The sequence below is a fragment of the Oxyura jamaicensis genome, chromosome 1, assembly GCF_011077185.1.
Source record: "Oxyura jamaicensis isolate SHBP4307 breed ruddy duck chromosome 1, BPBGC_Ojam_1.0, whole genome shotgun sequence".
Lineage (NCBI taxonomy): Eukaryota > Metazoa > Chordata > Aves > Anseriformes > Anatidae > Oxyura > Oxyura jamaicensis.
Window position 1 is genome coordinate 161,850,741 of NC_048893.1, and position 22,692 is coordinate 161,873,432.

General features: G+C 40.6%; 1 protein-coding gene across 8 annotated transcripts in view; it reads left to right on the forward strand.

The window, feature by feature from the left end:
- KLF12 (Kruppel like factor 12) overlaps window positions 1-22,692 on the forward strand; it is a 240,533-nt gene that overhangs the window by 143,043 nt on the left and 74,798 nt on the right. For all 8 annotated transcript variants that reach the window (XM_035320664.1, XM_035320712.1, XM_035320694.1 and 5 more), the window contains one exon: window positions 8,813-9,359. In XM_035320664.1, coding sequence (XP_035176555.1) covers window positions 8,813-9,359 — 547 coding nt within the window. The remainder of the gene's footprint in view (window positions 1-8,812; window positions 9,360-22,692) is intronic.

The following is a 22,692-nucleotide window of genomic DNA, read 5'->3' on the forward strand; positions in this document are numbered from 1 at the left end:
GAGTTTGCTAGTTTTAGTAAATCCTTGTTTAATTATTTTCTTTCCTGTCTGAAGTGAACTTTTTTTTTTTTTTTTTTTCTCTCTCTCTTTTTCCTCTCCCCAGACTACTGTAAGGATTGCTTTCAGTCAGATCTGACTATAGCTAGTACTACTTGATACACTTATTTTAATAAGGAAAAGCATGTTGAAATTAATATACAATCTCAGTTCAGAGGTCAGAAGAATAAAAACCTGAGCAAAACCTCAGAATGAAGCACAGCAAGACGAAAAAGGAGGTTCGTTTGGGAAAATGAATCCTTCTGGTGGAAATTAAGATAAACAGAGATGCAGGATGAGACAGAGAAACCCAGTTGCGGCGTATGGAAGACGTGTTACATGTGAGTTTGGGGCATGGCACCACCACTGCTCCTGATGTATTTTTCAGCTAGCTGAAGAATTGTTGCCACCTCCTATAGTTCACGGATGTCTTCCTGCCAGGGGGGAGATGCGAGGAAGACTGTCAATGGAAGAATAAATATAAAGAATGAGCTGCCCAGTCTTTTATGTCTTTTTCACATCAGCTGTACTTACCTGGTGCACAGAGCGCCATTACGGTATCTGGCACTGCATGCCCAAGGAGGAACGAGTTGGGAGTATGAGATCCCTCTGGGATCTCTACTTAACTCCAAGGCTAGTGGGGACAGGACTGAGCATCACCGGGAGCTGTGCATCAGCTTGCAGGTAGCTAACTAATTCAGGGATTGTTTGTCATAGTCCTTGTATTGCTACTACGTCTGTGAATATTCTGGGGCCAAACCTTTGCATAAAAATTTTAACTTCAGCAAGTTATGGGCTGCAAGTTATTCTTCAGGCTGTCATTTCTCACATCAAGTTGGTTTGCTTGCAAGAATTGAATACTTCTATGTTAGATAGAAATAAAACTTAAAATATAGTTTGAATATTTTCACCTAGAAATGTAAATGCTGCTGAGCACTTTTTTCAAAAATGACTTTTCACTAAGCCTTGCTAGTTTGTTGGACCTCTCTAGCAGCAAATCTGTTTGGTAGGTACTTGCCAAAAGTTCCTGATGTATTCAATTTCATTCTAGATGACTAGTCCATACTGACAAACCAAGTTCATTAAAAATTCCCAATGTATGTTTAGTACATTATTTTCTTATTACTTTACAACACAAGCATCAAGGAATCAAATTTATTAACTCAAATAATCTCATTTAACTCATAGAACTATTCAATGCATAGTCTTTAAGATAAACTAAATGGAAAGATTCTGATTTAAAGGGGGATTAGGGAAAATAAAGAACTAACGGAAATTAAAAAGAATTACTCCAAAAACCTGAGAGAAAAAATTATGAGTACTGTTAGGTGAATATGTAAAATTTTGATTGTTTGGGATTTTATAAAGTTTTTTTTTTTTTTTTTTTTTTTTTTAATGTGAAGAATGATTATGAACTGGAGGGAATAAGGTACTTTAAACAGTATTTTACCTCCCCCTTAACCATTATTTAGGGATCTCCCATTTCTTCAGAAATTACTCAGATCTAAAGTGGATTAGTCCAAAGAATACAAATACATTATCAGTATTCTTTATATGCTTGAAGCAAGTAATATCACAGGTGATATATTACACAGCTGTTGTTGAACACGTTTGTTAGGCTCTTGGTTCTCTTGAAGTATTGTGTCATAGCAATAGGCATAAATTAGTTTCTTTCAACAGATTCTTCATTTGATAGAGGATTCTAGTAACACTGCTCAAGTATAAATAACACATCTATGCTCAACATCTAGTTTTCTGAATGTGTTAATGATTTAGGGATTGAGGGGATTTTTTTTTTTCTTTTATGAAGCATTGTGGCAGGTCTCTCTAGAGTTTGAAGTATTGTGAATTTGACCTCATGTTCAAGAAATGTATTATTTTTACATTTAACTTATTAGATGGTACAGGGGCTGATAGGTTTGTAGGGCTGTAAGAGGTGGTAATCACTGGTTCTCCTTAGGTGCCACGGGAGATATGCTTTGTTAAATCTGTACGTTTTGGGATGGGAGAGTTAAATACCAAGTAATCTTAATGCTTATTCTGTCTTCAGAAATGTGTTATTTAAAAATAAATCATTTCAGTCTAAGTGTATTTGTGTTCACTGTTAAACGTCTTTAAAAATTAATGCTGTTTGTATAGGGATCTCCAGTTTTAAGCACATTCCCTCACTCCTAGTTTGAGCCGTTACAAAAGGCTTGAGCCTGTGGCACTTTTTTATTGTTGCAGTAGTTGTGGAATACCTCCACACGGAGTGCAGCAGTGCCTTAGTGTAACTGTTCAGGAAAAAGTTAATAGAGTGTTTTACAGCCTTGGAGCTTGAATTTTTCCTTGTCTATTTATGAATGGTTGGTTTGAATTTGGTCTCCCGAGCTCACAGTAATGCTGTTTTATTTGTGGTCTTTTTCTGTAGGTTCTGTACATCAAGTAACACTGTGCAGGCAAAGGTCACCTGCACCTCATCACGTGTGCTGAATTTATTTTGCCTCTTCAGAATCACAAAGAGAATAGAAGTTCTATTTTAGGCATTAAGAGTTGGAAATATCCACTTTGAAATCAAACATCCAAGTATTATGCTGAGATAATGATCCATTAAGTGAATCACGAGTACCTTAAAGTGGGGATCATTCAATCTCTTCTGTTGAATCCGTTCCAGTTTGTTTAATCGAGTTTTCATTGAACCCCTTTTTATTTTAACCAACCCTGGACTCAGCCCTCTGTCTCTTACGGTGCCGACTGGTGCTTTTTAGAGAAGTTTCAGTGGGAGTTGTAAGAGTCAGACTCACCCTAACTTCGGAGTGCAATCTCCTAGGGATCTCTCTTTTTTTTTTTTTTTGCTTAGAACACAAATTTCACCTTGACCTTGACCAGTTATTTCTCGAAAACTGATTCTAAACCACTTTTTAATGTAAGTTTCCAGTAAAAGCAGAAAGATCCATCTGTCTTGCATTTTGCTGTCTTCTGCGGTGTGACCTCCTGCATTTGTCTAATGAATCCAAACTGAGCAGTTTTGTCAGCATGGGAAGGCTTGGAGCAGCAGCCTCCATCAAAAGGGCACAGATGCCTGTGCACTTGGTGCTTTTGTATTCAGAAACAACATTTTAAATATTTTGCATAGTTTTAGTCTTTAGCTGCCCACGTGTTTGTCCTTCTGATTTTATTTAGCTGTCTGTCACCACTATCCTGGTATAGCCTCATGTGCAGATTGGTAATCATGATAGCTGCATCTCTGAGTGAGCATAGTTGAGGCTCAGATATGTCTTCAGGGGGTTGCAGAGTATTTCAAATACAGGTTGTTTAGTTCTTTTTTTTCCCCCCAGGTTGCCATACTTCTCCCTTTTTTAGAGTGTTTTGCTTGCTTTGGTTGAAGTGGAGCTTTTCAGGCGGAAGCGTGTGAGTATTGTGAATGTAATTTCTCATGACGGGAAGGGGTTTTCAAAAACATCTCTTCCCGTAATTTTAAAGAGAGTTTACTCCTAGATTAGTAATACAAAACTAAAAAGACCCTGAGTAAAGGATTGGGCACCTTTTGAAGTGCCCAAGCTGTACTTACTCAAGCTAGCTGTGTGTCAGCCTTTCATACTCCGCAAGTGCCTAGTTGGGGCACAACAGGGCAAAAACTCATGTAGGAAGACAGCCTTTGTGTCAACAGCTGCAGAACTGCAAGGTCAGGGAGATGAATTTTCTACCCTTATCTACAGGAGATAATAGGAAAATATTCAATTTTTAATTATAAAAAAAACCAAGCAACATACTAAAAAGGAGCATACCGTTCATACACCCAGTCCACCTGCATGCCTGCTTCATGGCTTTAGCATTGCAAACACATCTGTGTGCTGTGCAGAAGCAAAATTACTTCTGCTAGAGCAAGTGGGTTTTGTTATTTCAAACTTAGCATGAGTTTCTTTAAACATGAAATGTTAAAATCTGTGGCCTGCAGAATATTCCTGGTAATTTTGGTTTCACCCTCCAAGCATGACAGCCAGAGCTGAAAGCTGTTTTAGCTGGGCAGGGTTCTGCCCTGCCAGCCCAGCAGACCGTGTATCTGCACCGCTCAGCCTCCTCCTTTTGGTGCAGCTGTGGCGACGACGTGCCTAAGATAGTGGCAAGCTTTTCAGAAATGAAAATTATGTATGATGTTCTCATCACACCCTCCTTTAGCTCTGACAAAACAAAATTGTCCTGCCTCAAATCGCTGCTGCCAGAGCAGAATGAGGTGTGGCAGCACAATGATAACTAAGCAGTATTTTTTGTGTGATGTTTGAAGAGTTAAACGGTTAGCAATTTATTTTTTCACTTCCTGTCCTCAAAGCCAGCTTATTTTATAAATGCTAAATTTAGTCTGTTCAGTTTCCGTCATCAAGGACAGCTTTTTTGGTACGCTTTCTTACAAATTGTCTGACCTTGAGGGAATGCTGCCAGGGAGGAAGAACAGTTTAAAAGCAGACAGCTGATTGTTGGGGGGTTGTAAACTCTGCTGTGCAGAGCGATAAAAGTCCACAAAAGCACGAAGACTCCCTGAAGCTTAGTACCCTCTGAAGTTCACGAGCGTAAGGTGCCAGGATGAGTTGCTAAAAACAAAAAAGGTTTTGGGGTTTTCACTGATTTTAACCTCTGCTGTGCGGGAAGGGTGAGCTCTTCATGGCTTGGTTATGGATGGGAGACAATGCTGACGTTACAAGAAGATTGCCAAGAGTGGAAAGAGGCTGCTGCAAAATTAAGCCTACCAGAAGTTAAAAGGAGTTAGTGTTCAGGAGGTTGGGAAGAAGGTGAAGTATAACTGTGCAGGAAAGAATGTCCATCCAGCAGATAATTCAGTATCAGCCATAACTGTACCATGCTTCTCTTGAGATGTTGTGGCTGGTTGTGCAGCGGGCCGGTTGTTTTTCCATGAGAGATGGGGAAACAGGCAGTAAGGAATGCTTTTTTACACAGCCAACAAATGCTTTGTGAATAGGGAGATGACGTGTTACGTGCCTGGCAGTATTCATTAGCGGCAAGCTAATGAAATGGAGTGCTGCAGAGGGTACTGGTGCACAGCTTTAAAGGGCAGGCACAAAAAGCACGAGCCAAGAACGGTGACTAGAAGAGGCTACAGCATTGTTCGGCAGCCTTTTTCTAGTAGGGAGCCGTGCTAATCTGTCTTTGGATTCTGTTTCAGCCCGGGTTTCAGGTGATGGTTAGCAGCCCCGTTCTGCAGGTGTAAGGATGCAGCGGCCATGTTACACAGAGAAACATTGCCAGGTTCGCCTCCGAGCCCCAGCTGCAGCAGGGGGTGAAGCTGTTCCCCTCCCTCACACCAGAGGGAAGGAGCAGTGAGACAAGAGAAGCCACATGGAGCCACATGTCCCTGTGTCATACCACCGTGGGCTGGGCTGGTGTCCAGGCAGCCCACAGGGTTACAGGGACCTCAGGCTGAACCCATCGAGTGCTCTGTAAGCTGCCAAACCCTCACCAACAGAGTTCAGACCCCTAAAACCAGAACAAAGTTTGGAAAAAACAACACAGGCATTTCTGGGAGACGACAGGGGAAAATGTGTTTCTGACTCCCACATCAGCATCAGCCGAGCCCACAGCACCAGAATAAGCCCAGACTGGTAGATAAGAGTAGAAAGGCAGGAGTACAGAATGGACAAACTATAACACTTCTGTTTTTAGTCCGGTTCACTTTATGAGCTGAAAAAATGGCTGAGGGTATACCTCTGAATATGCTAGCAACAGTGTTGTGAGCCTCTGAATTAGAAAAGATGTGGTTCCATTAAATAAAACCAACAGCCGCACTCACTGTCTAAGGAAATGAGCAGTTAAATCTCAGTCAATAATGTTCTTAGAAGATGCTAAGAAGTAAAGTGCTGAGTATTCAGCTATGCCTTTTGGCTTAGTTTCCACTTTTAGTCACATAGTTCCTAATACTGGAATAGTTGTTGTCACTGGAAAAAGTCTTGTTTTGTTATGCTGTGCATATCCAGTAAATAAAGATAATTTAATATTCAGAGTTTTGATTTAGATATAATTTAAACAGAGCTTTGGCAGCTTAGGTTAAAATCTGAGATCTTGGCGAAACACCTGCACCATGTGCGGGGTCACTGCTAAGGAGCGAGTTGTTGGAGTAGATGCCTCTGTTGACCACCACCAGTACAAAACAAAATTAATTTGTTTACAATTTTTGTCTTAAGCATGAGGATGTACAAGCAGTTAATAGTATCCTGATGGCTTTTGTAATGCTGACTGAAGTCAGAGAGAGCCTGAATTTATGAAATCAAGGACATTCTTAATCTGAGCGTTTTGGCAGGGAAAGGAGGACAAAGGAGCGCAAACCAGTTTTCATCTTCTTTAGAGAAATTCATGGAGGGTTTGTAAGTTTTTCAAGTTTAGTCTCACTACTGAAGGCTGGAATAGTAATAATAACTGTATGTGGTGGCTGCAGTCATGTACAAAGGACCGATCGAGAAACTGATTGGAAAGAGTGTACATATTGAAGGGCAAATGTAATATAGGGATTGTGTGAAGCAAAAGTAAATGTATACAAAAGTAAATGTATAAGGGTTGACAAAAGAGAACATGATTTGCATGGTAGATTGTTGTTCTGTGATACTTCCCCCCTTCCAGCTCCAAATGAGTCTCGGGCCCTTCCTGGCTCTTCCTGTCAGGGGCCTGATACTGCAGAGTCAGGCAGCAGTGGGTCAATCTGAAATCTGGCTCTGGCACTTGGGGGAAGCCTGGAAGTATGTCAACAGGTAGGGTATCCTCCATGGGATGTCTGTCTTGCCCATCTGTGGAGCTGACATATAACCTAGTCACTCATAACCTAGTCACTCATACTTGTTACAGGCTTTGAAAAGTGACCTGTTCTTTCCTCTGTGTTCTTTACATTATCTTTATAAAGGGGTTTTTGCTTCTGTTACTTGTGTTACAGGAGAACAGCAGGGTCTAGCGACCAGACGAATTGGGGTCCCTTTGTTTTAAGGTGATTTGTATATGAATAGAGCAGGAGACCTACTGTTCCGGAGATGTTCTTGCTTTCAAATGGGGGGAAATGTCAGGTCCAATAACAAATCTAAATCAGCTGAATGGATGGGATCTACTAAACATTTCATCTTTCAGCATGCTGGGGATAATATCCACTTAGGCTGTTGTTCTTCCAATTTTTAATGTTAGTGTTTCTATTTTCCTTTTGCAATAGAACTCCGTTCTGTGATGAGATTTGGCTCTGACTCAAAACCAAGAGGATTCTCAATGAAAATATTTAACATAGTTAATTATAAAAATCCCAAAGCAAATTCATAGCTTGCTTGATTGTAAGCGTACTTAGAGTAGACTAACTAAAATGTTTGTGGCTTTAAATGTTTCTGACAATATTTTTTTTTTTTTTTTTATAAATAAATACTATTATCTTGAGAATGAGAGAATGCATTTAGAGCTGTTTAGGTACCAGAGAAAGATGACTTGTTAGATCTACATATGGAAGAATTGTTTTGGATCAAGGTTTGAAGTATCTTGGCAAACGTTTTTTTTGTCTAGGTTGGGTTCTGTGCTACAGTAGGTAGTGAAGCATGTGTGCCTGTGGCACTGAGCCCACAGAGCATCACTGCTGCAGTGCAGTGCCATGGAAGTATTTAGCTGAGGAGCTGAAAGCTGTGCTTTGTCTTACTACCAGGTTATCGATGGGCACTTCCTTCCTTGCTCTTCCTATTGAAAATTGCTTGAAAAACATCTTTTAGGAGTAGTTATTAATGATGTGCTGTCAAAAAAAAGAAAGATAAATCAAATGGGCTTCTCCAGGGATCTATCTTTGCCCTAGTATTATTATTCAGAAATTCTATTAACCACTTTGACAGTAGAAATAAGGAATAAAACTGTAAAAATAGCAGATGACACCGGTCTAGAATAAATTTAGACCAACCAGCTTTGAAAGAGTTGGCCTTAAGCATCATGCTGTTTTTCAAATTCAGGAAAATTGTTCTTAATTAGTAAATAAATAAAATAAATAAACATAAAATGTAGCATTGATGAAGGGTATCTAATGTGCTAATTCAGAATAAGGAATTGTTGCAGCCATTGTTAGCTTTAACAGGGTAAGCATACAAGTGTGGGGCTATCTGCTGACCTGCAAGTTCGTTATCTGTAACAGTAGAGAATGCAGAAAGTCAAACACTGAACCGAAGCGCTTGCTGCGTTTAGTGTAAGGCACAACGTTCTGAAAAGAGGTGTAGACAAAATTAAAAATTGCTGCAGAGAGCAAACAAGTGCTAAGGCTTGTTGTTTTAAAGGTCACTTATGACAGAAAGATGAAGCAAGGTCTGCTTAGACTAGAAGAAGGTAGACAAGCAGGGGGACATTGCAATCTTCAAACATTTGGAAAGTTGCTTGAAAAACGTTGGTGACCATGTCCATTGGGGATGACACAAGGGCATAGAGGTGCGCTTAAGGAGTAAATATTCTGTCAATATAAATAGTGACCTTGTGGAGGTTTAAAATTTTTTTCAGCCAAAAAGTTTGAGAATACTTCAAAGAAACAGGACGATTTCAAAGAGTTAATCCTGACACTTTTTCAGAAATGGGAATAGAAGATTTTCTTTATAATCTGTTCAAACTAAACAAGTGTGTGCTTTGTATCATGATTTGTCCCTTAAATTACAAGCTGATGCAAGAAAGAGGAACAAATCCTGTGGTTTTCAGGACCAACTTGTCTGATAAGTGTGTGTTAGCAATTGTGTGTTCACAGCACCTTTACCCACATATGTAACTAAAAATATGTCCTTTTGTCCTTCCCCAACAGTCTCCAAACGTCCACAACTACCCAGATATGGAAGCTGTACCCTTGTTACTAAACAACATGAAGGCAGATCCCCCGGAGGATTCATTATCTACAGACCATTTCCAAACACAGACTGAACCAGTGGACTTATCAATAAACAAAGCCAGATCATCCCCTACAGCAGCCTCATCTTCACCAGTTTCCATGACAGCATCAGCTTCCTCCCCTTCTTCTACTTCTACTTCTTCTTCTTCTTCTAGTCGACCAGCTTCATCGCCCACGGTAATAACCTCGGTATCCTCGGCAGCATCTGTCCCATCAGTATTAACTCCAGGTCCTCTTGTGGCCTCTGCATCTGGTGTTGGAGGCCAGCAGTTTTTGCACATTATCCATCCAGTTCCACCTTCAAGCCCCATGAACTTGCAGTCCAACAAAATGAGTCACGTGCACCGTATACCCGTGGTGGTACAGTCGGTACCTGTTGTCTATACAGCTGTGAGATCACCTGGGAATATGAACAACACTATAGTAGTACCACTGTTGGAGGATGGGAGAAGCCATGTCAAAGGTAAGGTGGAACTGGTTCTGTGCGTCCGTGGCATCTCTAAAATTATTCTTGTAGGAGGAAAACGTAACAACCTTATAATGCTGTTAGTTTACAAACTCGCTGTGTCATTTGCTGGAGGGACAAGAAACTTTCATCAGTGACAGGGAACCTCTAAAAGTCTTATCATAGGTACTCTTTAAAATAAATACCAAAAATGGGTTGAGGTCAGCAGTGGTGATAAGTGTTCAGACAACTCATGTCAAGTATTGTCCTGAGAGAAATCAATCCTCTGTAGAAACTGAAGAAATAGAACAACGGAATAATGACAATGTACAAAACACCATAGACGGACATGGAAAACTCACCAGGCGATACAGATCTCAAAAAAAAAATAAAAAAAAATAAAAAAAAAAAAGGAAAGGAAAGTTAGAGAGATTGTTTCCATGCAAAGAGAAAGCACTTGTTGTGCTCTAGGAACATGAGAAGGAAAGGCTTTTGGAACAAAGAGTGGTGGCAGCTGCAGAGAAGTAGGTGTTATTAGGCTCAAGGAGTGGCAGTGCAATATTTTGAATTAGGTTACCTCTTCCAGATTAAACAGCAAAAAGGAAGGAAACCACACAGAGTGTATATGTTGGGAATGATTTTTGCAGACACAGGACATAAGAGGCTCGTGAAGGTGTGAAGGGAAGAGGAAAGCACATGCCAGGACAGATATGCTCTTGGAGAGGAGTCCAAAGAACACAAAAAGGGGAGCTGGAGAGCAAGAAAAAATGAGAAAGTAACAGTTACCAAGGCAGCAAAAATTGTTAGAGATGGTGACGTGGTGGGTGGAGGAAGAAAAGGGAAAACAGATGTGCTCGGATGCTTTGGAAAGCACAACTCTGTAAAGAATGGATTAGAGATAGGGATGGGAACATGATGTAGGGAATGAGGGAGACTCATTTCAAGGTTCATTGTGTATGGGTGAATAAAATAAGGCCAATTCTCCCCTGACATGCATGAGGTGGAATGGGAGGGTACTGACAGATAACCTTACTTCAGGGCTTATGAGGCTATAGGGCATTTAGTAATACATCTCATAATATCTCTTGGGTACCTAATTGCATAATGAACAGATCTCTACAACTGAAAGACCTTTCTTCTTCAACTCTTCTGTCTATTTTTGATGTACTGATGGCTGCTTATTACTGTATATGCAACAGTGATGGATCATTCTGTTGTTTAGTAGTGTCTTGTTGTCCATCAGTCTTTGGTTCTCCCCCCATTCTCTCAGTTCCCAAGTATGGGATGTGTCCTCTTGACAGGAAACAAGCACACAGCAGATCTGTGTTTTGTTTTAAGCCTCAAAATCACAGCTTAAGAAATTTTAGTGCACTTCATACAGTGATGTAGTTTTAGTACCTTGTGGCATTTTGTCAAGAAGTGATAAATGACAGTAGAACGTTTCACCATGTTGTCTGAAAAAAAAAAAAAAAAAAAAAAAAAAGTTAAATTTTAGTCTGTATTTTGGTTTTGGAGCTTTGAGCAGCACCTGACCTTGAGCTCATCCGGAATTTCTCCCATTTGTTTTCTTTCCAAAGGTGCTAGTTGGCTCTGGTAATAGTCTCCTCCATGTGAAGCACCTCCTGATCTTGTAAAACTGGAAATTCACTACCCTGGCTTCATCAACCAAATTCCAGAATTTACTGTGCTATAGGGATTTCAGCCCACAAGCTCTAGGCCTCCTGAGCTGCCCTGACAATCTCTCCTTTGTATGATTATTGGCAGAGATCATTAACTGGCCCTGCAGCACCTATTAATGTATAGCTAAAGAAAAAGAAGGGATTAAGCTTTCTTTTATTTTTATTTTTTTCTCATTGGTTTTGCTCATTTTGCTATCACTAATTCTTTTTATATAAAGGTTCAGGTTAATTTGAAAAAATACAATAGAAGAATAATGGGCAGCAATCTACTCTAGGTAGTCATCTTTTGCTGGAGTGTTTTTCCTTCCCTTTTTTTTAATGTAAAATGGTACAAATATAACAGTGATGTTGCATAGATTAACTGAGTAAACAAATTTTATGTAGGCGCAGACTAACTTCCATTCAGTAGTCAGCTTTTGTGCTGGAAACAAGAAACAAATATACACAGGTGCTAACAGATCATCTTGGATGAATTGAATTGGTAGCTAATCCTCTACCCTCCGGTGGGGAAATGCAGGTTTAGAAACATCTGAAGTCACTACTTTCAACTTTCACATGAACATTGGTCATTTTCAGAACCAAAAAAAATGCACACACTGAAACAAAGTCGATCCACAGATATAGAACATTTGTCCCATAATCCCTGTATTGTTGCTGCTTTGGATCTAAATCAGAGACAGTGTTGTTGATACAGAGTTGTGATTGGGAAGCACTTGAAGTTATATTTTACATTAGTCTATATCTAAGCCCTTTTCACCTGAATGAGACTTCCCTGAGCAGATAGCATTTTTCAGTGCTAAAATTAGCCACAATCAGATGAGAACAAAGTTCTCTCCTATTTTTCTAGTCACGGGTACTTAGGAAAAAACACAAGAAAGTGAATATATATATATTTTTCATTGGTATTCCCTCCCAGCTCCCAGTTTTACTTTTCTTGTGCTGAATTTTGCTTTTCCTCCCAGGTTTGACTAGAACCTTTTCATTTTTAGTTTTATTGCTACCACCTTCCTTTTAATCCAGACTCCAGATGTTTTGCTCGGATGTCTTTCTGCTTCCCCTAATCCTTCACAGGAACAATAAAGTCCATCTTCCTCTCCAACAAAACTGTCCTTCCAACAGCTGCTTTCTAGAGAGTTGAAGCAAAAACATTTTTCTTCATGTTCCATTTGAATTCTCTCTTCCGTTCAGCACAAGAAATCTGTCTCCTCCTCTATCTTCCTCTCTTTTCACCTCTTCATTTTTTTTCTACTTTACTGGCCCTTCCTGACTATTCTTTAAGCATTAGTTTCAGCAGCTCTGCTTCATTTCTCCCTCCTTATCTGTTAATATTTCTATCCCATACCGTCATCTTTTCTATTGCTGTGCTTCCTTTTCCATGGAATCATTCATCCTGGTGCTCTCAATCGTAGTCCAGTCCTTCAGGAGAGTCTCAGATCTACTTTTCTCCCTCCAAATGGGCTTATCATTTCTGCTCTCTGTCCTGCCTCCTCTCTCATGTTTTGCACTCACAAGGTTGCCTGGTAAAGCAAACCTGTTCTGCAGCATTGAAAATCAGATGGGTTTGCAGAGTTTTCTCTCGTATATGTGAGCTGCTAGCAGCATACAATCACAGAAAACTCATCTAGTTCCAACCCCCTGCCATGGGAAGGGACACCACCCACCAGACCAAGTTGCTCAAAGCCCCATCCAACCTGGCCTTGAACACCTCCAGGGATGGGGCATTCACAGCGCCTCTGAGAAACCTGTTCCAGTGTCTCACCACTGCTAGTGAGGGATTTCTTCCTTATATTTCTTGTATGTCTGCTTTCTTTTAGTTTAAAACCATTATCCCTTGACTTATCATTAAATTCCCTCGTAAAGAGTCCGTTCCCCATCTTGCCTTCAGGCTCCCTTTAAATAAGACTTCACTGAGGTCTCCCCAGAGCTTCTCTTCTCCTGGCTGAGCCACCCAAGCTCTCTCAGCCTCTCTTCACAGGAGAGATGCTCCAGCCCTCTGAGCATCCTCTGGACCTGCTCTAATAGGTCCATGTCTTTCTTGTGCTGGGGACACTAGAGCTGAAAACGGTGCTCCATGTGGGATCTCACGAGAGCGGAGCAGAGGGGGAAGATCACCTCCCTTGTCCTGCTAGCCACACTGCTTTTGATGCAGTTCAGGATAGGGTTGGCTTTCTGGGCTGCAAGTGAACATTGACAGCTCATGTTGAATTTTTCATCCACCAACACCCCCAAGTTCTGTGCAGGGCTGCTCTCAATCCATTCGTCACCTAGCCTGTACATTCGGGATTGCCCCTGCACATGCGTTGGAGCTTGTATTTGTCCTTGTTGAACTTCATAAGTTCCATTTGTCGAGGTCCCTCTATATGGTATCCCCTCCCTATAAAGTGTAAACTGCACTACTCAACTTGATGTCATCTGAAAACTTGTTGAGGATGCACTCAGTCCCACTGTCATAGAATCATAGAATCATTAAGGTTGGAAAAGAACTCCAAGATCATCTGGTCCAGACATCACCCTACTACCAATGCCACCCACTAAACGATGTCCCTAAGTGCCAGGTCCAACCTTTACTTGAACACCCCCATGGACAGTGACATGTCCATGTCACCAATGAAGATACTGAACAGTAAGGGTCCCCTGAGGGATACCACTCTTCTCTCGTCTCCACCTGGACATTGAGGCTTTGAGCACTACCCTTTGGATGTGGACATCTAGCCAATTGCTTATCCACTGAACAGTCCATCCCTCAAATACATCTCTCCAATTTACAGAAAAGAATGCTGTGTAGAAACATATAAAGGGTTTTGCACAGTTCCAGGTAGATGATGGCAGTTGCTCTTCTCTTGTCCGTGGTCACTTCCCTGTCTTCCATACACCTTAATATGGTTTCTAGGAGGATCTGCTCCATAACTGGACCAGGCACAGAGGTGAGCATCCCATCAGGTCCTGCGTCACACACTGCATTCCCTAGGTATCATGCTACAAAAGCACCCTTCAGTCAGACTGGGTCTTGGTGCAGGATAAAAACCTCTCAGTTCACCTAGTTTAAACCAAAATCAGGATCGGAGCATTTTAGGAACTTATTAAAAAACCATAATTAGAAGCTAATCAGAAGACTATACATTCGGGATCAGTGTTGGTAATACAGCACTGGGCATTTGCAAAGTCTTAATAAATGCCTACACATTTTTGACAGCTTTCTGTAATCCCCAAACACTCTAATCTCAGATGTGCACACACGCATGCAGTTACACACACACTCCCCTACTGTCTGTGGGGCGAAGATCGCTTCCTTCAGTTGTCACCATTGTTCTCTGGTCATCCAAAAACTTGAAGAGTGTTTGAAGATTTTTTGTGCATGATGACCACCAGGCATTATATATTTAAGTATTCCAGCACATTAAAATACCATGAAAAACTCTTTCCTCACCATTTTTCCCCTGTTCAACAATAGTGTGTTGCTCAAAGGTGCAATTAGAGGCACAGCAGGTAGCGACATCATGGATAAGGTTGCCTGAGAGTTTCCATTAAAACCCTGTCTTCGGTTGCTCGAAGTTTGTCTATAAGTTAACCATTTAGGCTAACATTTTACATGCTGAATTTCTGCCTCAGGCTGTTCCTTTTTTCTTTTTTTCTTTTTTCTTTTATTACTTTGAGAACAAAGTTTCAAGAAAAATGATTCCGCTCTTCCTGAAACCAAGAGTAGAGAAAAAATGTAGCATTTTCCATGCTGAAAAATTTATTCCAGCTTTTTTGGTGCAAAACTCTAGAACCTCTGTGGCATTGTGCCATGAGCCTCGGATTTAGTTTGGACCGTTGTCCATTTTTAGGTATTCATAAGCACTTGTAGAAATCCAGTCAAATTTGGAGCGCTGAAAAAAATCAAAATCCCCTTAAGGGGTAAAAAACTCAAGAAAGAGTGGCTGGCGAAAAGCAGGGAGAAGCTTTGCTGGGATTTTGGAAGAAAAGAGATCCAGGCAGAATTTGTACTGTGGAAGGGAACAAGGAGAGGCTCTGACAGAGAGGAGCAAAATGGCCCGGCATGGTAGCAATACATTCCACTACAGATTCTGGTCCAATTGGCCTGAGTATTTCCACTGCTTTCCTCTCAGATGATATCCACAAATACTACTGGAAAATCATGTCCCTCTAGCGGCAGATTTTGTCAAAGATAATATTCCTAAAAATTGGTCTCCATACTTCATAGAGTTGCTCCATTTACTGAAGGATGTTCCAGAAGCTCCCCCTGGTGATGGTGCACCAAAAACCTCCACAACTTTGGCACTTCTGTTTTCTTCAGGTTCAGGTGTTTTTTCACTCTTTAAAGTTTTTAAAGTTTTCAGAAGATGCAGCAAGTTGCAAAATCCAGCATTCAAAACATTACAAACTTAAATTTGACACCTGAACTTCAGCTTCTCATGTATGTAAGCCCCCCAAAAGACACTGGCACAGACTACAGATTTTGCTGTGACTTAAAACAGGTAATACTACTAGATTATGTTATTCTCCACCCATTTTTTTTAAAGTACAGTCTACTATATTTATATACACATACACGCTATATTTCTACCAACTATAAAATTTATCCCACAAATGTTAATGCAATTTGTAGTAGAAAGTTACAAATCTAAGAACCATTCCGTATGTTTAAAGGTCAGTTTGTATGGTCTGCTTGTACAATTTATGCTATGGAAGAGAGTCTTAATTAAAACCAGTAATGTTGCCTTTTTCGTTTCATGGGAAGCGATTATCCTTTCTGCATTTCAGTAGATTTTGGATCTGAGTTGCACCAGGGTGGAGAGTTTCTGGATTAGCTGTAATTTTTTGTTGTTGGACACACATCTTTCAAGGCGGTACATACTCCAACCTGTCTGCCTCCACCTTCCTACCCCTCAAAATGTTTGCTATGTGAATCTCAATCCCTCTGTTACCGCAGTGTCTGGAAGAAATATTAGTGGTTCTTGGAAAGGAGAAGCAGGTTGGCAATGGCTAGTGAGGGAGAGAAGCAGGCTTGTGTTCAGGGAGGAACCCCTGTCACTGGAGATGGTGCATATATTTAAGAACTGGAGTAAACAGTAATTCTTACCAGAATGGAGAGCTAAAATACAGGTTGCAAGATATACTTTAATGCTTAGAATTGAGAAGGAGGTTGTTTCAACGTAGCGTGTGTTGGCAGTCTTCTACTTAAATCTCCAGAAAAGTCAGATCTTGCAACTCACTAGCGACGTGTAGATTTTTTCACCACAGAAGCACGCGCTCTTCAAATATTTATCAGCAATGGATTTAGCATCATATATGTTTCTTGTTAGCAGCCGGTTTGGAAAGGAAGCGAGGTAGATGTGTATTCCAGCTTTGTTTGTGAAGCCAAGCTTAAGGAGGATTATGAAGGCCATTTCAACATGTCCTGAGTCCCTACACCTATTGGAAGCTGTTAATTCCTTGCCTTCAGTGCCAAGAATGCCTCTGGTCCTTCAGTTCTGTACTCTCTTCAGCCCTGAGCTTTGATCTGGTTGCTTTTAACCCACAAATTTGGATCCAGCTGAAACACATGCATAAAACTTCTCATTTATTTTATCCCTGCCTTGGGTTTTACTGTGAGTTGGACCAACCTACTGGAAACTTTCTGGTGTCTTATATATCCCTAGACTGTTGAAATGTGTTAGTTGCAATCTGCTACTATTTTTGTAGTGGCTTTGCAGTATTTTATTTAATATTAAATATGATCTGTCATTGCTTTCCCTGTTTACTTTTGGTGATACAGTATTTGTGTATTTTATGCTGAGCGCAGTTTAAATCTCAATAGTCTCAGTAGTTTGTTTTTTGCATAGATGAGATCCCACAACATTCCAGTAGCTGGGAAGGAACAAAGTCCTTTGTCTAAAAAAAAATGGTGTTGTATGTTTCTGTATACAACCCAGTAACAGAGATGCTTAAATATGTGCATGTATTCCATCCATGCAATCACTCTCACCTTTACATTTCTACACACAGCTACTCTTCTACAGGTTTCGTGCAAATTATGTGATTGGTGAAATGATTTTAAATATTGCCTTTGATGGGATCCTAGCAATTAATATTCTCTGGTAGATTAGTTACACTGTGTTTGGTGCCAATTCCCATTCTTTGTGAACCATAGCTATGCTGGGTGCAGTTAACTGCTGTAGCCATATAGTCCCATAAAATCTCAATAAAATCCTAAAACTGTGGCGTATGGGTAATCTTGCTATAAATTGTAATAAAAATTACCCCTGTAGACTCGATATTCTGCCCATTAAGTTCATGGATACTGCTGCTTTGTACATAAAGTTTTATGAAATAAATTGACCAATTCTGCTGCCCCTACCAGACACCGAGCTGTTTTGACTGAAAATCTGATAGGTGCGCCCAGAGCATTTTTCAGCACACAAAGTGCTTGTAATGAACTTTAAATAGGAAGAAAAATACCCTATGTGTGCTTCATGTAGTACGTACCAGCTTACGAGGAGAAAATTGTGGATGCCATCATTCCCACAGTGTGTCTAGAGCCAGGATTTGGTTTCCTGAGACACCTGTCTGAAACATGCTAGGTAAACCTGAGCATAGCACTTAATCTCCGAGGACTTTGTTTCAAATATCTTGCATACATCTATGTCTGAAAGTGTTGTTTCCATCATTTAAAACACATTGCAGCCTCTGTGATGTTCTCCTTCGGCGTTTTCCTGCTGGAGGACTTGGCATTTGGCTCCTATTCTCTGGTAACCTGCCAAGAAGGAGGATTTTCAGAAAGGGTTGGGGATTGCTGGCTGAACAGTTACACAGGCAGTTATTTCAGGTACTGAACTGTGACACACGCCAAACACAGAGAGCAAAGTTATGTTTGAGACACTGCGGTATTCATAACTGTTGGCAGATCGCTGATTTTAATGATGATTACTGCGTCCCCTTGTGAATTCCTCCTCTTCCAAATGAGCCAGTTTGGCCAGGGATCATTTTGTTCAGCATTGCTGCTGGGAACCAAGATGTCACCTTGGCATTAGTGGTGGAAGGGGACAGAGAGTGGGAGCATTGCTGTTCCCATTGTCCCACTTCAGGCATTTACTGAAATGCCCCAGAAACTTTTGCTCCTTTCTCAGGAAACTAAGGCATGACCCAGTCACCTGCTGAAGGCTCCTCTCCTCCTCTCCCCAGCAAAGAGTGGAGGTGTAATTTTCTCAACTGTATTTTCCAGTGCCATCCTTCTGGGAGTTTGGCAGCAAATGGCACCTTGCTGTCTCCCTCTGCACACACACACGTAGTAATTAGGTTCTTGAAAATGTAAATTTGGGGGCATGGGGTAATATTTGGCTTTTCATTCCTAGTGGAAGTTAGTGCAGAGCGACTGCCACTTAAAACTAGATAGGATCTTCTTTTTGCTGCTGTTTGCCATCATGCACTAGAAGCAACGGGAGAGGAAAAGTTTTGAAGTTTCTAAGAAAATAGCAAGCGTGGGTCTTTCAGGCTTATTTGAGGTACCTCAGAAGTACTCATTTCTGCAGAATTTTATTTCTGCAGACCTAGTGGGGGGATGTCAGGGCCACTGGGAAACCCAACCATGAGCAATCACTTCGGCCAGCACGATGAATACTAGTTTGTTTTTTTTTTTTCAGAGAAAGCACAGTGGGGAGTTTAATGTGTGAAACGAGAGCAAACTAGCTCTGAATTTGGAAATCCATTCACAAAGCAGAAATAGATTTTTAATTATTTTAAGAGTGCAACTAAGTGCAATTCATTTTTTATTATGCTGTGGTGTATCAGCAGGCCTACATGTATGTATGTTCACAAAGCTATTAGCAGAGAAGTTAACTTAATTCAGAAAACTGAGGTATTAAAATAAAATGAGCCAGAGGCTTCAATATTTCAGGATGCTGAAATTTTCTCTATTTTCACACCAGCAAGCATCATCTTGTAATGAGTCATTTCAGCATTAGCTCATACTATGTGGCTTAGCTATAAAGAGAGGCAAAACTCCTGATGGTTACTTAGTTTTCTCCTGCTCTTAAATATTTCATTCATTTTTAACCCAAGGGGCTCAGATTTGCTTTTAAATCAAAAGCAGTGTGTAGATGTGAAATTGCTTCTAGTGGATCTCAGCGAGCCTACCGATGGGATGAATTTTCATCCCTATCACTCGCAGGAAATTTGATTTGAGGAAATCAGATCAGGTTGTGGTAACTGAAAACCGCCTGCAGTTGCAGAGGTATGTTAGTGCACGGCCTGTTTCACCCCCAAGAGGGGACAGATTCAGACCACCTACTACAGGCATCCAGCCCCAGTTTTTTTGACAGTGCATGGCCTAAACAACCAGGCCACAGCACTTGAGCTGCGTATCTCTAAATTGCTGGGAAGAAGTTGAGTGATTAGTACCTGTAAGGGTGGAGCAAACCTCTTTTTTTCCATCTCTCAAGGGAGCTCAGGTCTGTTCATTGTCCCAAAATGCTGAGCTTGCTGATGGGAAACAAAACACACCCAAGCATGCCTGGAGTGATTCCAAATCAAAATTTCACATGAAGCATGCTTGCCCCAGTGCAGACAGGAGCACACGTTAAGAGAGTGGAGGAGGAGAAAAATACTCCAGTTGTGTGGCCTTGTGGTTACGTTATTGCCCTGGGAAGGTGAAGGCTGCATCCTGGCCCCTAGATCCAAGGGGTTCGTCCATCCTTGAGCTGGCAGACTGGATCATTCCTGGAGATTTTGTGCCAGAAAGCACAAAATAAGTCAGCACTTCTTAAAAACCCGTTGTGCAAGTTTAAATCCGTTCCAGCTTTTTAGAAGGGGTAATTTTGTCCCAGAAACACAGGATCAGGTATTGCCTGGCCCCCACAGCCAACTTAAACTTTATATCCAAAAAACGGTGCTTAATTTGACAGAAATAGAAGCAAATTTATATCTGATCCAGATTAGACTTTCCTGTTGGCAACTGGCTGTTCAGATACAGTATTGATGGTAGAACAAGTTCTGGAGTATTTACAGGTTGGTATGCATCTTTCTTCAGACCCATTTGCACATTGTATCTTAAAACAAATTCAGTTCACTTGTACCACCATTAAAGGAAACTCCTTTTTGGCACAGTTTGGCAAAGTGGTCATTGAGAAGTGATTGCATATATGTACATGTGTCAAGAGCAATTCTCTGCACTTTCTTTGGCAGAAAGGATCAGAAAGTGATGTGGCCGCTTGCAGCCTCCTGTACTTGCAGACAGCCTTAAATAACTCCTGGCTCACTGGTCTTTCCAGCGTGTAGTGCTAACAGCTTGCTTCTGTAACTCCTGTGCTCTTTCAGTGACACCTTTGTCTCATGAAAGCTGTCTCTAACTTGATTCTTTTCGCTTGCCTCACCTTAGCCTCATTCACACTTCACAAATCCAGTGGATAGCTCTGTTGGACAAATGTTGCCTTTCAAGAGGAGTAGCAAGGGCAAGAAAACCTGTTCATTTCTAGAGCCTGAGCTTTATTCATTAAATGTGTCTGCCTGTGATAGGGAAGACTTGATTCAGTGGCACGGTGAGGTTTCTTCTGGACCTGTGGTCTTAAATTCAAGGAAAAGCTTGGTCCTCAGAGCAAAGTAGGGCACAAAGCAAGGTTAAAATGCACTGGCATGTTTTGTGGGCTCTCTTCCACCTTGCTTGCCAATTGTATTCCATTACTCACTTGTCCTCCATCTTTTTCATCTCATTTGCTAAATTATCTCTTGCCTACATCTCTTCCTTATTCCCAGTCTGATGCTCATTAGGCCAATAATTTCTTTTAATTCAGCATTTATGAACTGCTGCTGGTATTTATAAACCTTGGTGCCAGCAGTCTGACGGTTGTTCTTAGATGTCCAAGAGAAAGGCAAAGCTGTTGACATTAGTACGAGTCATGAACTCTGAATGTATAAAAATCTGGTACTGCAGCTAGCATGCTGTGAGTGGTGAGGAAGAGATATCTGTTAGGCTTTCAGCCAGTTGGTTATTCACATGGCTCATTTGAGGAAGGACAATAGTTTTAAAGGCTGCCTTTCCCCGCAGCAGCTGCAGCCACGCTGGGGAGAAGACAGGGCAGTTCCAGCCCATTTTGCTTTTTGATCCACTGGTCTGGTATGGGAGAGTCCTTGGGGTGAGGAGCACCTGTAGGACAAACCTGCTCCTCATCACTTGCACTCCCCCAGTGCTTGCAAAGCATTGACATAAAGGGAGAGCAAAAGATGAGATGGCTGTAGGGAGACCAAGACTGAGCAGAAGAGGTCATGAATGGAAAGCAGGATGGAAAAAGGCTTCTATCTATATGGCTGACATTTAAAAATATGGGATTAATCCCTGCATCATTCTCTAATTTAATTATCATCTTTAATTAGGTTCATTGTGAAAATATAACAAAAAATGGCCTTGAATTCCCTGCCTTTGAATTTGCCCAATGGTACGTTTCCATTCCTAGCATTTCACTCTCACCGTGCCCATGTATCACCACACCTCGCAATGTGCTCAGACGTTGGCTTCTGGTGAAGCAAGTAGCATCTACGGGGCAGAATTATCCAATTTTCCTTAGCTGCAAATGCATAACCCCACTGGCAACTTCATGGCTGCATTAGGAGTATACAGAGTGGATGTACCTCACTGGGCACAAACAAAAAGAAGGTGCTATTTTAGTATAATTGACTTTTCATCTTAACACGTTCCTCAGGTAATCTGGAAACAACACCAAATAGGATAGGAGTCTCACTAATGTCTTAAGAGTCTTCCAGCAATCTCTAATAATAATGAAGCAGTGTGTCTGATAACGAACAAAAGTATGTAAGATGCTATTCATATACATTTATACAAGCTTTCTGGTTAGGTGTATTCATGGCTAAGTGGTCAAAATTGGTGTATAAGAACTATATTATAGACTAAATTACTTAACTTTTGTGATTTTAAGTTAAACCTAGGTTTAAACATAAGAAAGTTTCTGAGCTAGTCACGTAAGACTTTTGCCATAGCGCAAGTTGTGTTGGGCCACAGTAAATGCAAAGTATTGTATACATATTTTCATTACAATTTTAAATTTATTATCAAATGTCAGCTTTCACAAATACATCACTTTTAGAAATACTTCATGTTGTAGAAATATAAACGCATAACTTCTTGCAATGAGATGCACTTAAAGAAAGACTGAAAAAGTAATATTTTTTAAAAAATATTCATCTTAATTTCATATGATCATCTTAATAATCATCTCAATCATCTTAATCGATACAATCAGAGTAATAATCATCTTAAATTGCATTTAACAAGGTAGCCTTATTAGAGTATAAGTGTCCTCAGAAGTAGCACCTTCTTTAGGAATAGCTTTCTGAGGCTAAATCAGACTAGAGGGCTTAGTTTGCTCTTAAAACAAGTACTAGAGTATCACTGATGCTCAGAAACACGTTGAATACCATCATGGCTAAGTTGTGATTTTAAGAAACATAGAATGGTGTTTATTCCACCTAAAATAATTAAATGTTTTGAACAATTTCTAATGTCTGTCTCAGGGCAGCTCATCTTTTATTGTTAACAGTCTTTGCTTTGATAAGGAAAAGGCATTTGCTTTAGTGTATGTCAAGAAATAACAAGCAATCAGAATGCAGCCAGTATTACTGAGGCACCCAAACTCTGTTAAAAGAAAGCTAATAGAAGTAATACTGTGCATCTGTAAATGCAC